The following is a 17,012-nucleotide window of genomic DNA, read 5'->3' as shown; positions in this document are numbered from 1 at the left end:
CCTCGAGTTGAGGAGAAGCATCTTCCTCAACTCCACGGAGTCGAGGTGGAGGGTCGAGTCGAGGAGCGTTTGTGAATACGGGCCCTAGTCCGGGGGTCCCAGCGGTGAGTTGGCCCTGCGGTATCATGGCTCGGAGGACCTCGGGAGGGCCGTCGCGGAGTTACGTAAAGAGTGAACTGATAAGTGCATTCAATCGTCACATGGAAGATCGTGAAACCAGTTGGACTCCCATTACACATTTCCACCTGGGTGTCCCGCGACTGTTTTGAACTGCAGCGTATCAGAGCGTATTTTCAGTCGTGTATGCGGTGGCGCTGTCATCGCTAAGTCACCGCCGCGCTGGCCGCGCCAGTAGATATTCTCTGGCATAGCCTCCTCTATACTTTCTCTGGCCGCGCACTGGTGCTTTTTTTTTTTTTGTTGCCCGTGGTCGAGGTAGTTGCATAACTTGCATTGGTTTCATTTGCATCGTGCATGCAGCTGCATGCAGCCATTGTGTTCGTGTGCGAGCAGGCAGCTCACATACGCTTCGCATAACTTGAATCACGTGCCAGCAATTGTTAGTTGCTGTGAAAATTGTTTATTTACTACATCCGAGAAGAATGGTTAGGTGGAGTGCGTTGTGTTGGAAATTGCACCGTAACCTGCCAAGCCGCATTGTGGACGCAGTCATAAGAAATCTTCATTATGAACAGGGCCAGGCTACGAAAGAGTATACGAGGGAGTACTTCTATTTTATTGATCATCAAGGAATGGTACGCCCTATTCTCACGTAGAACAGCTGCTGAACGAGAATAAGTTGTGTTGACAGTTTGTCTTCTGACGTGCAGCTCTTTCTAGACGATTCCAGAATGAAGAATTTCACGTCATGCTTCAAAGGTATTGTTATCAATTATCGCGGCAAGTGTTAGACATGCTGCGCACACAGTTCTCTCTTAGCCGGTCTGCTTTCGCGAGGGGTCGTGCATGAAAGTGTCATAAGCGTTGATGTTACGTGTTTCTCTGCGTTGTTTCGAGCTGAAAAGCTATCTGAACTAGTACGACTTAGGTTCGCGCATCATCAACCTCTGTGCTAGCTCTTCTGTCACAAGTTAGCGCATTTGCCACACGTACCATCACAACGTGAGACAAGCTGTGGCCACCAATGCATTGCGCGCAAGTGTACGCGTGCCCCGTATGTTTTCGTACTTCCAGAACGCACTGCTGAAGTCAGAATGTGAGAATTTATTACTAAATGAGAACATCGTTTAAGCGCGGATATTTGGAATACGAACACGGTGTTGCTAATTGTGTCGGGATTGCTAAACGTATTGTGGAATTCCTGCCTAATCAGTCGTGTTGTTACATACATTGGCGAAAGTTCTCATTCAAGCCTGCCAGGAAGTGCTTCAGCTTTTTTTTTTTTTTTTCGTTTTGCGCTTTGTTAGTGGTGGCAATATTGCATGCAAGTAGTTTCAATATAGCATGCGAAAGCATGCTATATTGAAACGTACTTTTTGGCAGTAACTGCAGTTTGCTCATAGTTAGCTGTTTTTGTTTATGCTTCAAGCATCTGTTATTATTTTATATATCACTGCTGGCACATTTGCCCGATCCAACAACTTGCTGCACTAAACAAAATTCGATCGCCACAAGTTATTTTCGCTGCATGTGCAGATTTGTGCAACTAAGAAATGAAAAGGAACCACAAACTTCATGTAGCCGTTGAAGTACCTGTTGCTTGGCAGTGCTTGAGTATTGTTTGCATTTCATAAGCAGAATTTTTTTTTTAACCCACTACAGAAAGGGTAGACATAATTTGATTACAGTCATTGCTTCATTTTTATTATGCTAAAGAACACCTCTTTATGCTTTCCAGAAAAAAAATTCCTGGAGTTCTTCTTTCGCCGGCTGCGGTATAATGACACTGGGAAGTATGAAGCAGAGTTTCCATTCATCTCGCCTTGTGGACGGGAGATGAATTTTGTCCGCTGTGATGACCTGCCCTTCGTCTTCACGCACATAGTACAATTGCCCGAAGAAAGTAAAGAGCCAGGTTCAAAAGGTTTCCTCCTACACAATCACGCAGGCAATCTGCTAAAGGTTGAGTTTACACCACAGCACCTCTGCATGCCTGCTGGCACAGGCAGGGTCTATCACCCAGCACCTGAAAGGGCAGGTGGAGTTGGGCTGATACGTTCACTTCTGGCTATTGAGCTTAGCAAACATTTTACCTTTGTCAATGACAGTGAAAAGTCTCCACCTACTCACTTTGACTGGGATGGTACTCGCTACGAGCTATCAAATAGTCTTCTGCCTGTCATAAGCAAGGTGTCAAGTTGGAATGGCACAGATTGATGAAAGAGTGTGACAACAAATACAGCTTAAGAGACAGTAACAAAACAGGATCAGTAGCAGTGCATGATTGTTACATGAAGACAACTTCCATGTCAACAACTTGTGCCACTGAATTTCTGCACTGGGTCTTGCTGTGAATAATAAAGTTTGATTGTTTAGAAAATTGTTTTTTTTTAGATTAGTGTTGAAGCGCGAAAGGTACATAGGCACATGTGTCCTTGCAAAGCCCTTGGAATTGAGACACAACTTGTTCAGCTGCTTTTGCATGCTGCAGTACACTTGAACATGGCGCTAATGTACTCCTTTCTGTCCTTTGTTCTTACAAGTTTGAATCCTTTTAAATGGACCTTGACCAACTTGCCCACCTGGCATCCCTGAGAATGCAAATGTAAGATGCAAATGCATTTAGTTGTGTGCATCTAATGTAACCTTGTCGCATGGTGAATTCAATGTTTGTTGCAAATTACATGCACACCAGATGTCGTTGCGATCTGACCTTCCTAGTCTACACAGGTATGAAAAACGGCATTAGCAATTGATGGTGATCTCCATAGGCAGACAACTACGATAACAAAACAGCCATGCTTTTCATTTACATATTTTTACCGTCTTCCACAATGAATAAAATGCACACTTGCCAAAAATCCACCCTAGCCGCCCCAGCTTTGCCTACACAGAGGACAGTTTGTCAACATAGCCAACAGAAACCATTGCGACTGAGAACATTCGAGTCATGCAAATTGCTTCAAATATCGTGCTGCACATCAAAAATGGTGAAAATGTTGGTATTCGAAATCAATGAGAACGTTTACAACGGTTAATTTTTGTTCTCTCATCAGTTTAATAAATTTTACCAAGCTCCAGTCATCAAGATTATGCAAGTTGTGCATCCATGAGGGTAGGATATGCATTCAATGGGCTAATGTTATTAGCTGTGAATCTCATTCACAATGCTCGTGTAGCTGCAAAAAGAACAAAATTAACGTGTTCTTGTTTGCTATGAATAACATCGATTATGCTGTGTGACAGCGGTATAATCCTTATCCTCAAGCTCGCCCATAATACTATAATCTGGTGAATCACCTGTTGTAATCAAGTAAAGCACCCTTGATTTTTGATAAATGGGCTCAATCCTTGCATGCACCACTACACATCGCCAAAGACACTGCTGAATTGGCTCTTCTCCTCAACTTTCTGAGACCGGGCTTCGTTACATTTTCATAAATTTAAACTGAACTCGGCATGTTGCAAAAATTTCTGAGTTCAGCAAGAAGATTCATACATAAAAACCACATTCTTAACCGTTACCAGAGCAAATTTCGGTTACATGTACACTGAAATTCGTAGGCTGCCACCCAAGAGTGCCTTGCTGCTATAATAATTCTGTTCATTATTAGATGGAATAGGAGAAATTAAAATGTTACATTGCCAAGCTGTTAGAAGGCAAGCTAATGTACCAGCAATGACCCACAATAGATTGAAAAAATTCACAGTATGTGCAGTGTAGGTGACAGGTAACATGGAAGCCACACCTGGCTACCTTATAAAGTGAAACTGCCTCTGCAGCATGTATTGTCAAAGATAACCATGAAAGACTGGAAATCCTGAACAGTATTCTGGTGTGTTGAAGTTAAAGGGACCGTCTGCTAATTTTTAAACGTCCTTCACTTTTCTGGCACAATCAAAAGCTTGTCATTAAATGTGCCTAGACTTGCAAGATCTCTTTAGGAAACATTAAAATTTATAGTTTTCATGTTTGCTCGGAAATGTATTTTAAAATTAAGTTTTGGGGCTTTCACGTGCCGAAATCAAGAAATGATTATGATGCACACTGTAGTAATGGGCTCTGTATCAATCTTGATTACCTTTGATTCTTTAATCTTTTAGCTCCCATTGACGAGCATAGTCGTCATGAAATTTTGTACCAAAATAACCAATGACGACTAGAATCGCCATAAGTAAAAATTTCTCACACAGTGAACCTATGGCAACTGCCATCTAGTTGCAATTTCTAAGACTAGATGGACACAGATGGTCATGTGCCATTTGTGTCTCGCCTTTCATTGCATTGCCGCCTCTGACACCACATAAAACATGGCTCCTTAATTGCCACAAAGGAATGAAAGTGCACACAAAATAAAGTGTGTTTTGACAAATCCTCATCAGACAGCTCTGTAGAGTTCTGCACAGAAACAGAAACTGATGAATGTGATGACGATTCTGTGGATGGGCATTTGGACCATGCAGTGAAGCCTTCTTCAAACTATTTCTTACACACTTTGTGAAATAAAGAAAGGATGGACCTTGTGCACATAAGAGTTTCCTATAAATACACTAGAGGGAACTCTGGTGCTAGTGTCTATGGGAGCTGCAACGCACGACGCTTCAGCCAGCATGGGAATGATGGGTAGTACACAGATTTGTCTAAACTTCGTTCTTTTGGCTCCACATCGCCTGCATTTGCTTTGTCACAAGGCGAAGTTCAGCAAACGTTCAGCAGTTCCACTTCACCACCTAACCTTTTTAGGCTCACCAATGCAAATATGGTCATGAAGTTCACAACGATCCGTTCTTTTACCCGAAACAAAACCAAAATACAACCAATAAACAAAGCCACACGTGCGTACGAAGCCCGAAAGCACGAAGACTAGGCAAATCCGTGTATACTACCCATCATTCCCATGGTGGCTGAACGATCGCAGCGCCAGAGTTCCCTCTAGTTAATATTAGGAAACTCTATGCTTGTGCATAACACCTAAGCTGCTAAGCAATTATGATATAACGGGCTTGTTTCTATAATCTTGAGACATGCTCTTTCTAATGGCACCACTATTTCAGGATAAGTTCTCAACAGTAAATGGTACCTTTAAGTGCAGAAAATGTAGTTTGTGCACGTTTTCTGTTCTATCACTTCTTATTAAATGCGCTATCATTGAGTGGCTCCGAGATAGTAGGAAACCCACGTTTCCAAGCTCTTAGAAACCCAATGTGCTTGCAAATATTAATGAAAGCACCAATATTATATATATGTTAACAACCCAGAGTGATACGGCTAAGTTTTAAGCTCATCTACCAAACAGCAGCTGCAATGGCAGTTCAAGTAGTACTCTACGGCTAGAGAAAGGACTAATACCTCACTGATGAAAATGGCTTACTGGCGGGTCACAAAGCAGTGAGGCATGCGACCTTCCAGCGAAGTGCAATACGCAGAACTAAAGGGGCCCTGTAAAACCTTTTTCAATTATCATGTGACGACCTTACTATTTAAATATGTTGCTTCAGAAATCTTGTGCCATGTCCCGCCACGGTGGTCTAGTGGTTATGGCGCTCGACTGCTGACCCGAAGGTCGCGGGATCGAATCCCGGCCGCGGCGGCTGCATTTTCGATGGAGGCGAAAATGTTTGAGGCCCGTGTACTTAGATTTAGGTGCACGTTAAAGAACCCCAGGTGGTCGAAATTTCCGGAGCCCTCCACTACGGCGTCTCTCATAATCAAATCGTGGTTTTGGGACGTTAAACCCCAGATATTATTATTATAATTATTATTAAATCTTGTGCCATAAAAACAATGCCAATCCATGAAGTATCAGCAGAGTTACAGCACAAGGAGAGTACTTTCTCTCTCCTTTCATTGCCACGAAAATGCTGTAAGCAACACAAAAAAGGGGAGGGAGAGATATGACAAAGGGGCGATGTGGCATCAAAAAGTTACATTGCCATGCATCGTGGCCTTCAGCATTTCGTTTTTCTCTTTGACCATATTTCCGATTCAGACGTGCATGGCAGCAGCATGTAGTGGTACACCATGGGAGCAGTGGTACCTACACGATGCATCATGTGGCCTTTAATATTGTCGACCAATTTGCCGGTAAATTCATGAACTGTCAGATTTGCTTGCCGAGTTAGTTGGCAATGATGAAGAGAGTGGTGACGTTTGGCTGTTTCTAACATGAAATCATAAATCCCCTGCTGCATGCAGTGCAATTCACATACAATGGTGGTCAGTTGGAGCAAGAGAATGGATACCAAGGGATGGGAAGCACAACTGAGAATGGCAGAGATAGTAGGGTGTTAAAAAAAATTTTCAGGCATAAAATGTAATTAGCTCATACAAGACGAGGTGAAATGAGAGATTATTGGGAGAGGCATGGAGAAAAGAAAGACTAGGAGGGAGCATCACGCCTATACTAAGCCAACTCCCTCTCTCGCTACCTCTCTTGCTCTCTGGGCCCAGTGTGTGGTGCCTCCGGGGTGGGGTTAGGACTCCGCAGTGCCCGCAGAAGACGCAGACGTGACCAAAGCGAACAGACCAATAATTGCACATGCTTGTCACGTGACTACAGCCTACCTCTCCCTCAATTTTTCTATGACTAGGCTTTAAGATTGTCACGTGATGCTCTCCCCTAGCCTTTTTCCTTCCTCCGTGGGGACAGGCCTTCCTCCTGCAGTGGACATAAAAAAAAGTCACAGTTTCGCCGCAAGGGCGAAGCAATGAATGCGATAGCAAGAAACTAATGCTATATGAAGTGAGGCTCGCCAATGGATACTCTCAGTTTGAACAGCGCTCCTGTTGCAAAGGCGGCCGAAGCATCGAAGGAAACTAGCGTGCTTCAAATGTCGAGCTGTGACACTTGATAGTTCGCGCTCATGTTCTGTTTGTTCGTTTAGCGGCGTCCCTTGAGCTCGAGTGACTTTCGTACGTGCCGTAACATGAGCGTGGACATCACGGTGAAAGCTCGAAACACCCCTCTTCCCCTCACCACGAGATAACCGCACGAGCAGACAGCGCAAGGGCAAGGTTCTCCCTGTGCAAATATAAGAAGAAGCGAGCGAGCGAGCCGACGAGTTTTAAATCCGCCCGTCGCGCTCCTCGCGCCATCTCGCTGGTAATAAAGAAACACTTATAAGCGCCTCCCGTATCCGAGTCCTGCCAGCGGTAAAGGGTGTGTATATAACGCTCGCCAATACCTACCTGAAGGATCTGCGCTTTCTGGCGTAGTGGTTAGCGCCACGCGCTGCAGAACGATAGGTCGCTGGTTCGATTCCGCGCTTCGGAAGCATTTTTCTGAATTATTTTTCTTTGGGACTTTGATATATATATATATATATACATACTTATACATATACGGTGCATGACGACGGCGACGGCAAAATCCAGCCGAGGCTGTCCATATAATTGCCATCGCAATAAAAATAAGCTCATGATGATGATGTTCATGGCAGCCTTGACTACAGATAGGCAACATTTTCCGAGAAAGTTCAAGAAGTGCTGCGGCACCCTTTTAAACTTTTAAGAGTGTGACACAGAGAAGAAAGAAATAACAAAAAAAAAAAAACCAGGCCTGCGCGGAAAGTGCAGCACAGTCACAGCGAAAGCTGGAAGAGCGGCACTTCTAGAGCCTGTTATGAACACTCCTGGGGCAAGTACACTAGCAACGTACCCACTACGCCACAAATCATTTTTGTGAAGTAGGGAAGCACCCACTATGCCATTATTCGTCATTCTGCGGAGAAGCGAGCTCTGTAAGGTATTATGTGCACTTTGTTGATGCGACGGCTGATGACAATAAGTTATGGCTGAGTCCTTTGTAATGGGTTGGAGCTTTAAACGACACACTAGTTATGTAATTCGCATTGTGTGATGCCCGGTTGTTACTTCACTCTCCCACCACACTATATAACATACGTTAACGTGAGAAAGAGAGAAGGAAAGAACTTTATTGAGACCCTGAGGAAATGGATTACGGGGGCCTTATGGGCTTCCTTGGCAACCAATAGAAGTGCACTTGCGAGCAACCCACAACGCTATAAATAGGTAGGGAAGCAGCCACCATGCCATTTTTCGTCATTCTGCGGAGAACCGTGGTACCCGCTAAACACCTTTAAGGCATTGTGTGCACTTTTTTGATGCTATGACGATCAAGAATTATGGCTGAGCCTTTTGTAATGGGTTGGAAGCTTTAAAGGACCCAGTAGTTCTGTAATTCGCATTGTGTGACGCCCGGTCGTTATTTCACTCTCCCACCAAGCTTTATAACATACGCTAACATGAGAAAGAGATAGAGAGAGGGAATTAACCTTATTGAGACCCTGAGGAAATGGATCATGGGAGCCTTATGGGCTTCCTTGGCGACCAATAAAAGTGCACTTGCGAGGAACCCACTACGCTATAAATCATAATTTTTGTGAAGTAGGGAAGCAGCCACTATGCAGTTTTTCTTCATTCTGTGGAGAACCGTGGTACTTGCTAAACACCTTTAAGGCATTATGTGCACTTTGTTGATGCAGTGGCTGATGATGATGAATTATGGCAGAGCTCTTTGTAATGGGTTGGAAACATTCAACAATTCACTCGTTGCGCAATTCGCATTGTGTGACGCCTGGTTCTTATATTACCCTTCTATCACGCTAGATTATATATGTTAATGTGGTTCCTTCCCGGCATGAAGCCTGTATAGGGTCTTTTTGCAAAGCAGTTTCAAGCACCGGCGTGGCTCTGAGGTAGGATACTGGGCTCCAACGCAGAGGGCCCAGGTTGGAACCCTGTTCCATCCTGGAAATTTTTTTCTTATTTCGTGTGATAGCGGTTACGGACACCGGCAGCGGCGGCGGCGGACGACGATGGCGCCAAAAACGGCCCTTGTTGTGATCTCATAACAGCTTTCACTGTAAAATAAATGCAGCACCTAACAGTCAACGTGTTCGAGCACTCAAACTACATTATAAAGGCACTTCTCTTTAAAGGTAACAGCATGTACATAGCAGGGCCATCAATAAGACCCAAGTAGGCTGTGCCATGAGCTTTAGTGAAACACTGGAGCTCAAGCGCTACTTTGGGCACACATAATAAAAAAAAAGAACAGAATTGATTTAGCTCTATACCGAATGTCAACATCTTTTTGTCTCTTTCTCTCTCACATGCGCTCAACAAACCTAACTGCAAGCTGCTGGTGGTATATATGCTCATCCCTCTGCTCATTTGTAACTACACTCTAAGACAAAATCGAGTATTTTGGGAATGTTTCTGCCACACAACAACAATTGTCATCCACCTCGCGTACTTTCCTCGCGTTATCGCGGTCGCGGCACTTCCCGGTCACGAACGGCACGCGCATTATCAGCGTGACGTAGCATTCTTGACAGGAAAGTGACGAGAGCTGGGTTTTCAAGAAAGGAAACGCGAGCAAGCCAGATGACGATTATTGTTGTGTGGCAGAAATACTCCCCAAATACTCGATTTTGTCTTACAGTGTAGCATGGCATGTGTTAGAACTCAGTCTTTTATTGAAATACCACAGTTACTCATGCAAAACCAGCGATGACAAGTTTATGTCCAGTGCCCATCCTGTGTAGCTTGTGTTTATATGCAAGCCAGTCTCCTTTGCAGGACATGAGTAGAGAAGTGAGGGAGCAGTGAGGACACAAAAGCTGGCATCTGGATTTGCCCATACATTCTGAGCTTGCTGATGCTGCCTTTACATGGTGGGGGTGTATAAGACTGGCTGTCCTCCATGGCGAACAGCTGCTCTTTGTACACATTGTATGCCGACACTTCCCAGTATACTTTAGCCTAAGTGACCCCAACCATCTGATTGGCGTAGCTATCAGTTTTATCCCCCAACTTCCCTTGAGTACCCTGGAAAGCCTGTACTACTCACTTTATTATAGTCTAGGTTGCCCTCCCGAGGCCTCCGTATGCTGGTATTATTTTTATTTTGTTATGCTAAATGATCTATCTCATAGGCACAAATCACACTAGAAACATGAATTCCTTCCTCCAGAAAGCCGTGTGAAAGACAGAAGAGGTGGGCCCTTCTGGAGCATGCTGTAAGGAAGTGCTCCCCCTCCTTTCAGAGCGAAGGGCAGCACATGTCGTGCTTAAAGTAGGGAATGTGGCCTTTTACTGAAATGGATGCAAACATGCACCCCAGACAAGTGCCAACAGCATGGTTGGTAGTGGCCTGATAACAGGACTACACCCGAATCAGTGGCACTCACAAGCAGTGTGCTAGCAACAGCAGTGGTCATCTTTTCTTTTTGCCTCCTTACCTGCTTCTTTCGCTGTCACATATGGTAGCATCAGCAATATTCAAAATATCTGCCCCAGCTACCCCTACAGGCATAGGCGGAGTGTTTTCATTTTACCAGAGGGGGCGGGGGCCCAACTTGCTCTTCCACATTTCTCTCTCCCTCTCCCCATGTATGTGTGTGTGTGTGTGTGTGTGTGTGTGTGTGTGTGTGTGTGTGTGTATATATATATATATATATATATATATATATATATATATATATATATATATATATATATATATATGAAAGAAAACTAGTCACAGTGAAAAACATAACAACATTTATTCTGAGCTTTCGGCCGGGGACCGGCCTTTATCATTCTTTGATAAAGGCCGGTCCCCGGCCGAAAGCTCAGAATAAATGTTGTTATGTTTTTCACTGTGACTAGTTTTCTTTCATATAATTAAACCAATAGACAGGAACATTTTCGAAACTATATATATATATATATATATATATATATATATATATATATATATATACACACACACATACATGGGAAGAGAGAGAGAGAGTACAAATTCCAAATGAAAGAATTTAATACTATAACTTTAGCCGCTTAGGTGCCGACACCACGATATCATTATGAAGATCTGTAAGTGAGAGACTCCAGATTTATTTTTCAATTTCCACAAAGATGTCAATCCACCTCGTAACTCTTGGCTGGCTCAAAGTGAAAAAGGCCGCATAGGCTGCTACTCATTGACTGCATCGCATAAAATCGATTCCCACAATGCGTGGGTTCTGCCGAATTTTTTTTATTAACAGGCTTTACTTTGTTAAAACATGCAGCAGACAGGAGAGAGTAGGCTAACGCTGGCACAGGAAGCTTCAATTATGCCAGTGAATTCAATTCAAGATGGCCATAAGTAATTCTCAGATGGTAGCAAATACCATTTGCTACCACTACACCCTGTGCGAAGCTGCGGTTACGAATCTTTCCGCTAAAGGTTGTTTTCTGCACGAGTAATTGAGTTGCTCGTTGGTGACCGAACTTGTAGTAAAACCCTTTACTGATAAATAAAAAATGCGTACCACCTTTTCGCGGCACTTTTATAGGCAGGCATGTCGAAGGGTACCCATTTGTAGACAACCAAGAAATTACCCGTTTTTTATTGGCGAGTAAGTTTGTGCAAAAGCATTCACTGACTGACTGTGTCGGGATTGCTTTGTATTCTCAGTAGCATTTTTGTGTTCTCAAAACCAGTCGCTATGGGGTTCAAGACATTTAGAGCACAGCTCTTAGGTGTCCATTCTTGCGTTGAGCGGTGTCGCCATTGGCGTTGGCGGCGTAACCGATAGCGCAAATGAGGACGAAAGAGAGCGAACATGGAGTCTGTCGATATCACGAGCCACTGGCCTCTATCTAACCTCGTTTTCTTCCTCGGTCACGCGCGCTGGCCCCTCGGTCGGAGCTCGTGCACATGCAGGGCTGGCACGTGCACTGCGGCTGGCTTCGCTTGTCGTAACGGGGCTGTCGACGTTTCGCTTGGTTCGCGACGCCTGCAATGCACAGAGTAGTGTGCGTAGCACTCGAGCGCTGGCAGTTTCTGTGGCTATATGTAATGTTACATTGCCACAAATGCGGATAGTCAAAACTTCATACACAGTTGGCGTTGCCCGAACACGAAGCTGCGCTCAGAATTCGCATTAGGCAGTATCGTAATCGTCGGCAAATTTTTTAACTTGTCATAGCTTAAGTTGTCGCCTCAGCTGTTCATCAACATAACATATTCTGCACGTACAAATCCATTTGAGGAGCATTTCCCACTGAATTTTTGACATGTCACTGGCCCATGAGCCAAACTTTAAAAGCCTGAAATGAAAAAGAAGCGGGCATAAACAGCCCCCTGTGAAATAGCTGCCAGGCAGGACGGCCAACAGTATGTTGTTAATGGACGGGGACCTAAGCCAAGTTCTTGAAAAATATCCTGTGCCGACACCAGCCAGGTGGGGCTCTGCCCCCCATAAGGCAGTCTGGGGGGTCCCAAGCCCCCCAGCCTCCCCGTACTCTCCACCTATGCCTACAGGCAATATAAGCTCTGAGGGGAGATAATTTGATATATCAAAAGTAACTTCAGCTGCACCTACAGCTTTATAACGAGATTTTGCTGTACTGCAAGAAGAATGAGACATACAGCGAACAATAAGTGTAAAGCTTTGTTATGGGGTCTAGCAATCTTATTTTACAATTTTAGCACACTTGTTAAACAAGACAGAGGACAGGAGAATGACATGGACACAGCGCTAACTTCCAACATTTTATTTACTTCTGAAGGTGTCACACCAATAAATAGGCTGAAAAGCAGTTCATATTTGCTTTTAAGGTGCGAAAGAACACAATCACAAGAAATGACATGGGACAGAGCACCTGTCCCGGACACGGACAGGCGCTCTGTTTCATGTCCTTTCTTGTGATTGTGTTCTTGTGTGCCTTAAAGGGACACTAAAGAGAAACAATGAAATGGTTTAGATTGATAAAGTGTGCTCGCAGAACTCCTTGTGCAGTTTATTTCACCATCATAGGTTTATTATTAGCGGAGGAAACAAAGTTCAAAGTTTCATTTTTAAATTTCGCACCGAACTTTGTAATTCGTGACGTGAAAGATTTGAAAGAGCACGTAACGTATTTTGGCGCCACTGGCTCGACGAAATTTCCACAAACTCGTTATGTCAAGTCCCTGGCCCCCTCAGAGGACAATGTACTTCGATTAACCGATTAGGAACTACGTAGGCCTAAGCAGGCGCCGTCAAAAATATGTGACGTCACGGCAAATGGTGCGAAAACTCCAAGGTGGCGTCGCCACCTGTATTTTCTTTTTGCGCGTTTTCTCGCTTATTAAGCGCCTTCTCGCAGCAAGCGTGGTGTTTTTGGTATCGTGGAAGACTACTTTACTAATGCGAGAAAAATCGTTTTGCTCTTTAGTGTCCCTTTAAAAGCAAATACTAACGTACACCAACCCACCCAACAAAAAGTTATCTGAAAAGCAGTGCATGCCAGTGCACTTGTAAGGAATAAAATATGAAAATAGCAAGTACTCGCAAACACGTGCCATCAATAAGACCCAAGGGTTACAGCATGTTGACAATGAAGTTAGATAACATCACAGTCTGCAGAATGATGGGGTCTGAAGATATGTCATTGCCTCATCATGCTGCAGACTGTGATGTTATCTAAATCCATTGTCAATATGCTGTAACCCTAGATGTACATGTGTTTGCAAGTCCTTGCTGTTTTAATATTTTATTCCCTACAAATGCCCCTGCGTGTGCCACTTTTCAGCCTATTTATAGGTGCGACACCTTCAGAAATAAATCAAATGTTGGAAGTTAGCGCTGTGTCCGTGTCGTTCTTCTGTACTCTGTCTTGTTTGACAGGTGAGCTAAAATAGTAAAATGGATTACCAATGTGCCCAATCCTACGCTCTGTCTAGCAATCTACTGTGCTGGAGCATCAATGCCAATACACAATTGGTGTTCCGACTACGTACCACCACAGAGATTATTATAAAGCTTAAAATTAACTCCCTCTTTAACAGAAGGTAAGCTTTCTCAAATGTCACACTTGTTCCCAGTATGCACTAAATGATCATCAAGAAAGTTCCGTTCAAGTTGCAAATTATACCTTTATGGTGTGTTCAAGTTTGCAAATACACAAGCAATCAGAGTTCACCAACACTCTGCAGGATGACAGCACACATACCAGTAAATCAAATTTTAAGAGCGGCTGCAGTGCTGCATAACTGCGCAAGAATGCAGAGCACATAATAGTACATAGCAGAACCGATTTTATAAGTTTAATTACCAAGCTCAACCACCTAAAACAACACACGGGCGATGAGACACAACATGGTGGCGGGATCCATATAAATTTTGACAACCTGGTGTTCAGTAGTGTGCATCGAAAGCACAGTTCACAGTGGTTTATGAGCAATATGAAATGTGGGCACTGTGACTAGGAATATAACCTAGCACTCAGCAACAAACCAACACAACCACTAATCCATCACAATGGCTCATGAAACTGGTTTAACTTTTCCAAAACATGTGGCTGGGACAGCAGTGGCATAGGCAAGTGAAATGGTGCACTTGCACCAGTGGCAGAGTGCCTGTTACAAAGAGAACAGCTTGAGCTCTCACCTAACAGCAAATGCTGTCGACTATGCACACATGCTAACAGGGCAATGCAGACGACTTGGCAGGTATATTATACAGTAACAATGCAATTTTCTGGTCTTGCATATTTAAAAGGCATCAGCGATTTGCAGGTGGCATAGATTCTGTCAAATACAGCAGACATGGTGGCCAGGGGCACAGCCAAGGGGGGGGGGGGTAGGGGGTTCAAACCCCTCCCCCCCCCCCCCGAAAAAAATTTCTGGCTACGCCCCTGATGGTGGCCATCACTAAAAGTAACACACAAAACAAGATCCTATTCACTGTTTACGAAAACTGCTGATTCAGTCACTGAAGCAAAGTGTGGTAGCAGGCTAGTCGGTAATCCATTTTGTTACAACACTGCAAAGGCAGACAAAAGGACAAACAGCATTAACAGACACGGTGCTTCGTCTTTGTTTATTCTGTCTGTCCTTTTGCTTGCTTTCGTGCTGTTGTAACAACAATATTCACACACCACTTATAAAAGTGCTGCAGCAACTTTTTATCAGTCATAGTATACCCGTGAGCCCGGTATCTATTGATCTATTGTTCTGATCAACATGAATGTGTGCTGGAATACGTAAGATGCATGAATACGTAAGATGCTGTTCTGTGCTTTTAAACTTCTCAGCCAGAGTGAATATACAGGTTGACTAACTGGTATTATTACTAATGCAGAAGATTATTCATAGAGGACGTTTCTTTTATGATCTGCATTTCAGATATGGCATCAGAAATCGTCCTCATCTTCACACCAAAAGGTGCCTCCAGAACAAAGGCAAAGGCAAAGCTGCATTTTTACAGCCACTGGCCTTTATGAGGGCCCACCACAGCGCATCTGTAACCCTTGACTGCAGTTTTATTTCTCTTTCATTAATCAGACATAAAAGAATGTACATGCAACTCACTGGATATTACAGCACAGATTCTTAGTTTTCTAATTTGATTTCTAATTTGATTTTTTAAATGTGAAAAATGCATTTAATTTCATTCAGTAGACAAAGAAGGCAAGAACATGTATCATCTTAGCCATATTACTGGTCCAGCAACCTGAATAAGGCTATCTATAATCATGAGCTCACTACAGAGAATACAAGAAAAATTCTTAGAGCACATTATAGTGATTGTTGTTACTCAAAAGCCAAAGAAGAAATAAGTCTCCTACACCTAATCCTACATCACCAGCACTCAAAGCACAAACACTCATGGACAGCTTAAGAATATACCATGCACCAGTATACTACAGCACAGAGGCAAGTGTCTAGACAGAGCACAATCTACTAAGAGCATCAAAAGACTATACCAAAATGGCAGAGACCTTAAGAGAATTTGTTGCTGGGCTAGTTGCTTTATAATGCTAAACTGCAGAGGTATGGGACATAGAATAACACACACAGCACAGATTGCAAATAATGGTTCAATGGAAACTTCTTTAACCAATTTTGCACCATGCGTGACATGAATGTACAGCAGTAAACAAAATGATATATTTTGCATTTAGAGTCTTGTCAGCTAAAGCACTCAGAAAGTTGGCCCTGCATTATGCCACACTGCTAGCCTTAGAAAAAAAATAGCCTCTTAAACACTCATCACTGCATTACTCACACTGCACATGCTACCCATCGTATACACATGTGTATGTGATACAGGATATATCACAAGGAAACCACATACAGCATGCAGCCAGTATGTTCAAGAACATGATAACACTAGTGAGAGAAAGAAGATGCAAAAGAGAGGCTAACCAAGTGAAACACTTGCTTGATAAGCTGCTGCAGGTTTGACATAAAGAATGAAAGAAAGGTAGAGAAAAGAAAAACATGCATGTGCACTTGCACGAAAACATAAATGTAGCCAACAATGAGCACCAAGATTTTAAAAAAGTGGAAAGTGGAGCTATGTGGTATCAGCAATAAGCAGCTTCTTTTTACATCTGCATGTCTCCCTGGCTGTAGCAGTGCATACCCTGTTTCGATGTTCAGCACTGCCTACCAGAAAGAATTGTGGCAAAAATCACCTCAGGGTGACTCGACGCTACTGCACTTAATTAAGACTTAAGCAATGTAGCAGCACGCTATACTGCCATGTTATATAGCACGTTATTAAGTGTGCAAAGTAAAAACTGTACTTATCTTATTCAAAAAGCAACCAATAGCTTAGAAACACAGGTATAGTATATATCTTTTTGTTCACTACTGTAACATGTACATACAATAATTGTGTGCAATGCTAACATGTACTAACATTAGTTTAAACATGTCAGAAGATTAAGCCGATTTATTTGTTCACATGTGCAGAAGAAACTTGTAAAATCATAATGGTGCCAACTACAGCAGAAATGTTAATGTCATTGCTCCCAAAGCAAGGGAATCCCAGCCGTCGCGTATCAGTGCTGTACTTGTACTCGCTGGCAGCAGGCTTGATATTTTGTCTTACTGCCAAAACACTGT

At 43.3% G+C, this 17,012-nt stretch overlaps 1 protein-coding gene across 1 annotated transcript; it reads left to right on the top strand.

The window, feature by feature from the left end:
• Nucleotides 1-471: 471 nt before the first annotated feature.
• On the top strand, nt 472-2,500 carry LOC119378890 (UPF0598 protein CG30010). Its single transcript, XM_037647950.2, has 3 exons — nt 472-755; nt 831-879; nt 1,859-2,500. Exons 1-3 carry the CDS (start codon nt 603-605, stop codon nt 2,335-2,337), a joined length of 681 nt encoding a protein of 226 aa, XP_037503878.1. The 5' UTR covers nt 472-602; the 3' UTR covers nt 2,338-2,500.
• Nucleotides 2,501-17,012: the final 14,512 nt, after the last annotated feature.

This window comes from Rhipicephalus sanguineus, chromosome 1 (assembly GCF_013339695.2).
Source record: "Rhipicephalus sanguineus isolate Rsan-2018 chromosome 1, BIME_Rsan_1.4, whole genome shotgun sequence".
In the NCBI taxonomy this organism is placed as follows: Eukaryota; Metazoa; Arthropoda; class Arachnida; order Ixodida; family Ixodidae; genus Rhipicephalus; species Rhipicephalus sanguineus.
The sequence above is the reverse complement of the archived record's forward strand: the minus strand, read 5'-3'. Positions and strand labels throughout refer to the sequence as shown.

What these genes read in the sequence shown, in the direction of transcription:
- LOC119378890 (XM_037647950.2), top strand. Translation starts at nt 603, where the DNA reads ATGGTTAGGTGGAGTGCGTTGTGTTGGAAATTGCACCGTAACCTGCCA. An exon ending in TTATTGATCATCAAGGAATG is followed by an intron (nt 756 to 830) that starts GTACGCCCTATT and finishes TCTGACGTGCAG; the next exon opens with CTCTTTCTAGACGATTCCAG. An exon ending in TTTCACGTCATGCTTCAAAG is followed by an intron (nt 880 to 1,858) that starts GTATTGTTATCA and finishes TATGCTTTCCAG; the next exon opens with AAAAAAAATTCCTGGAGTTC.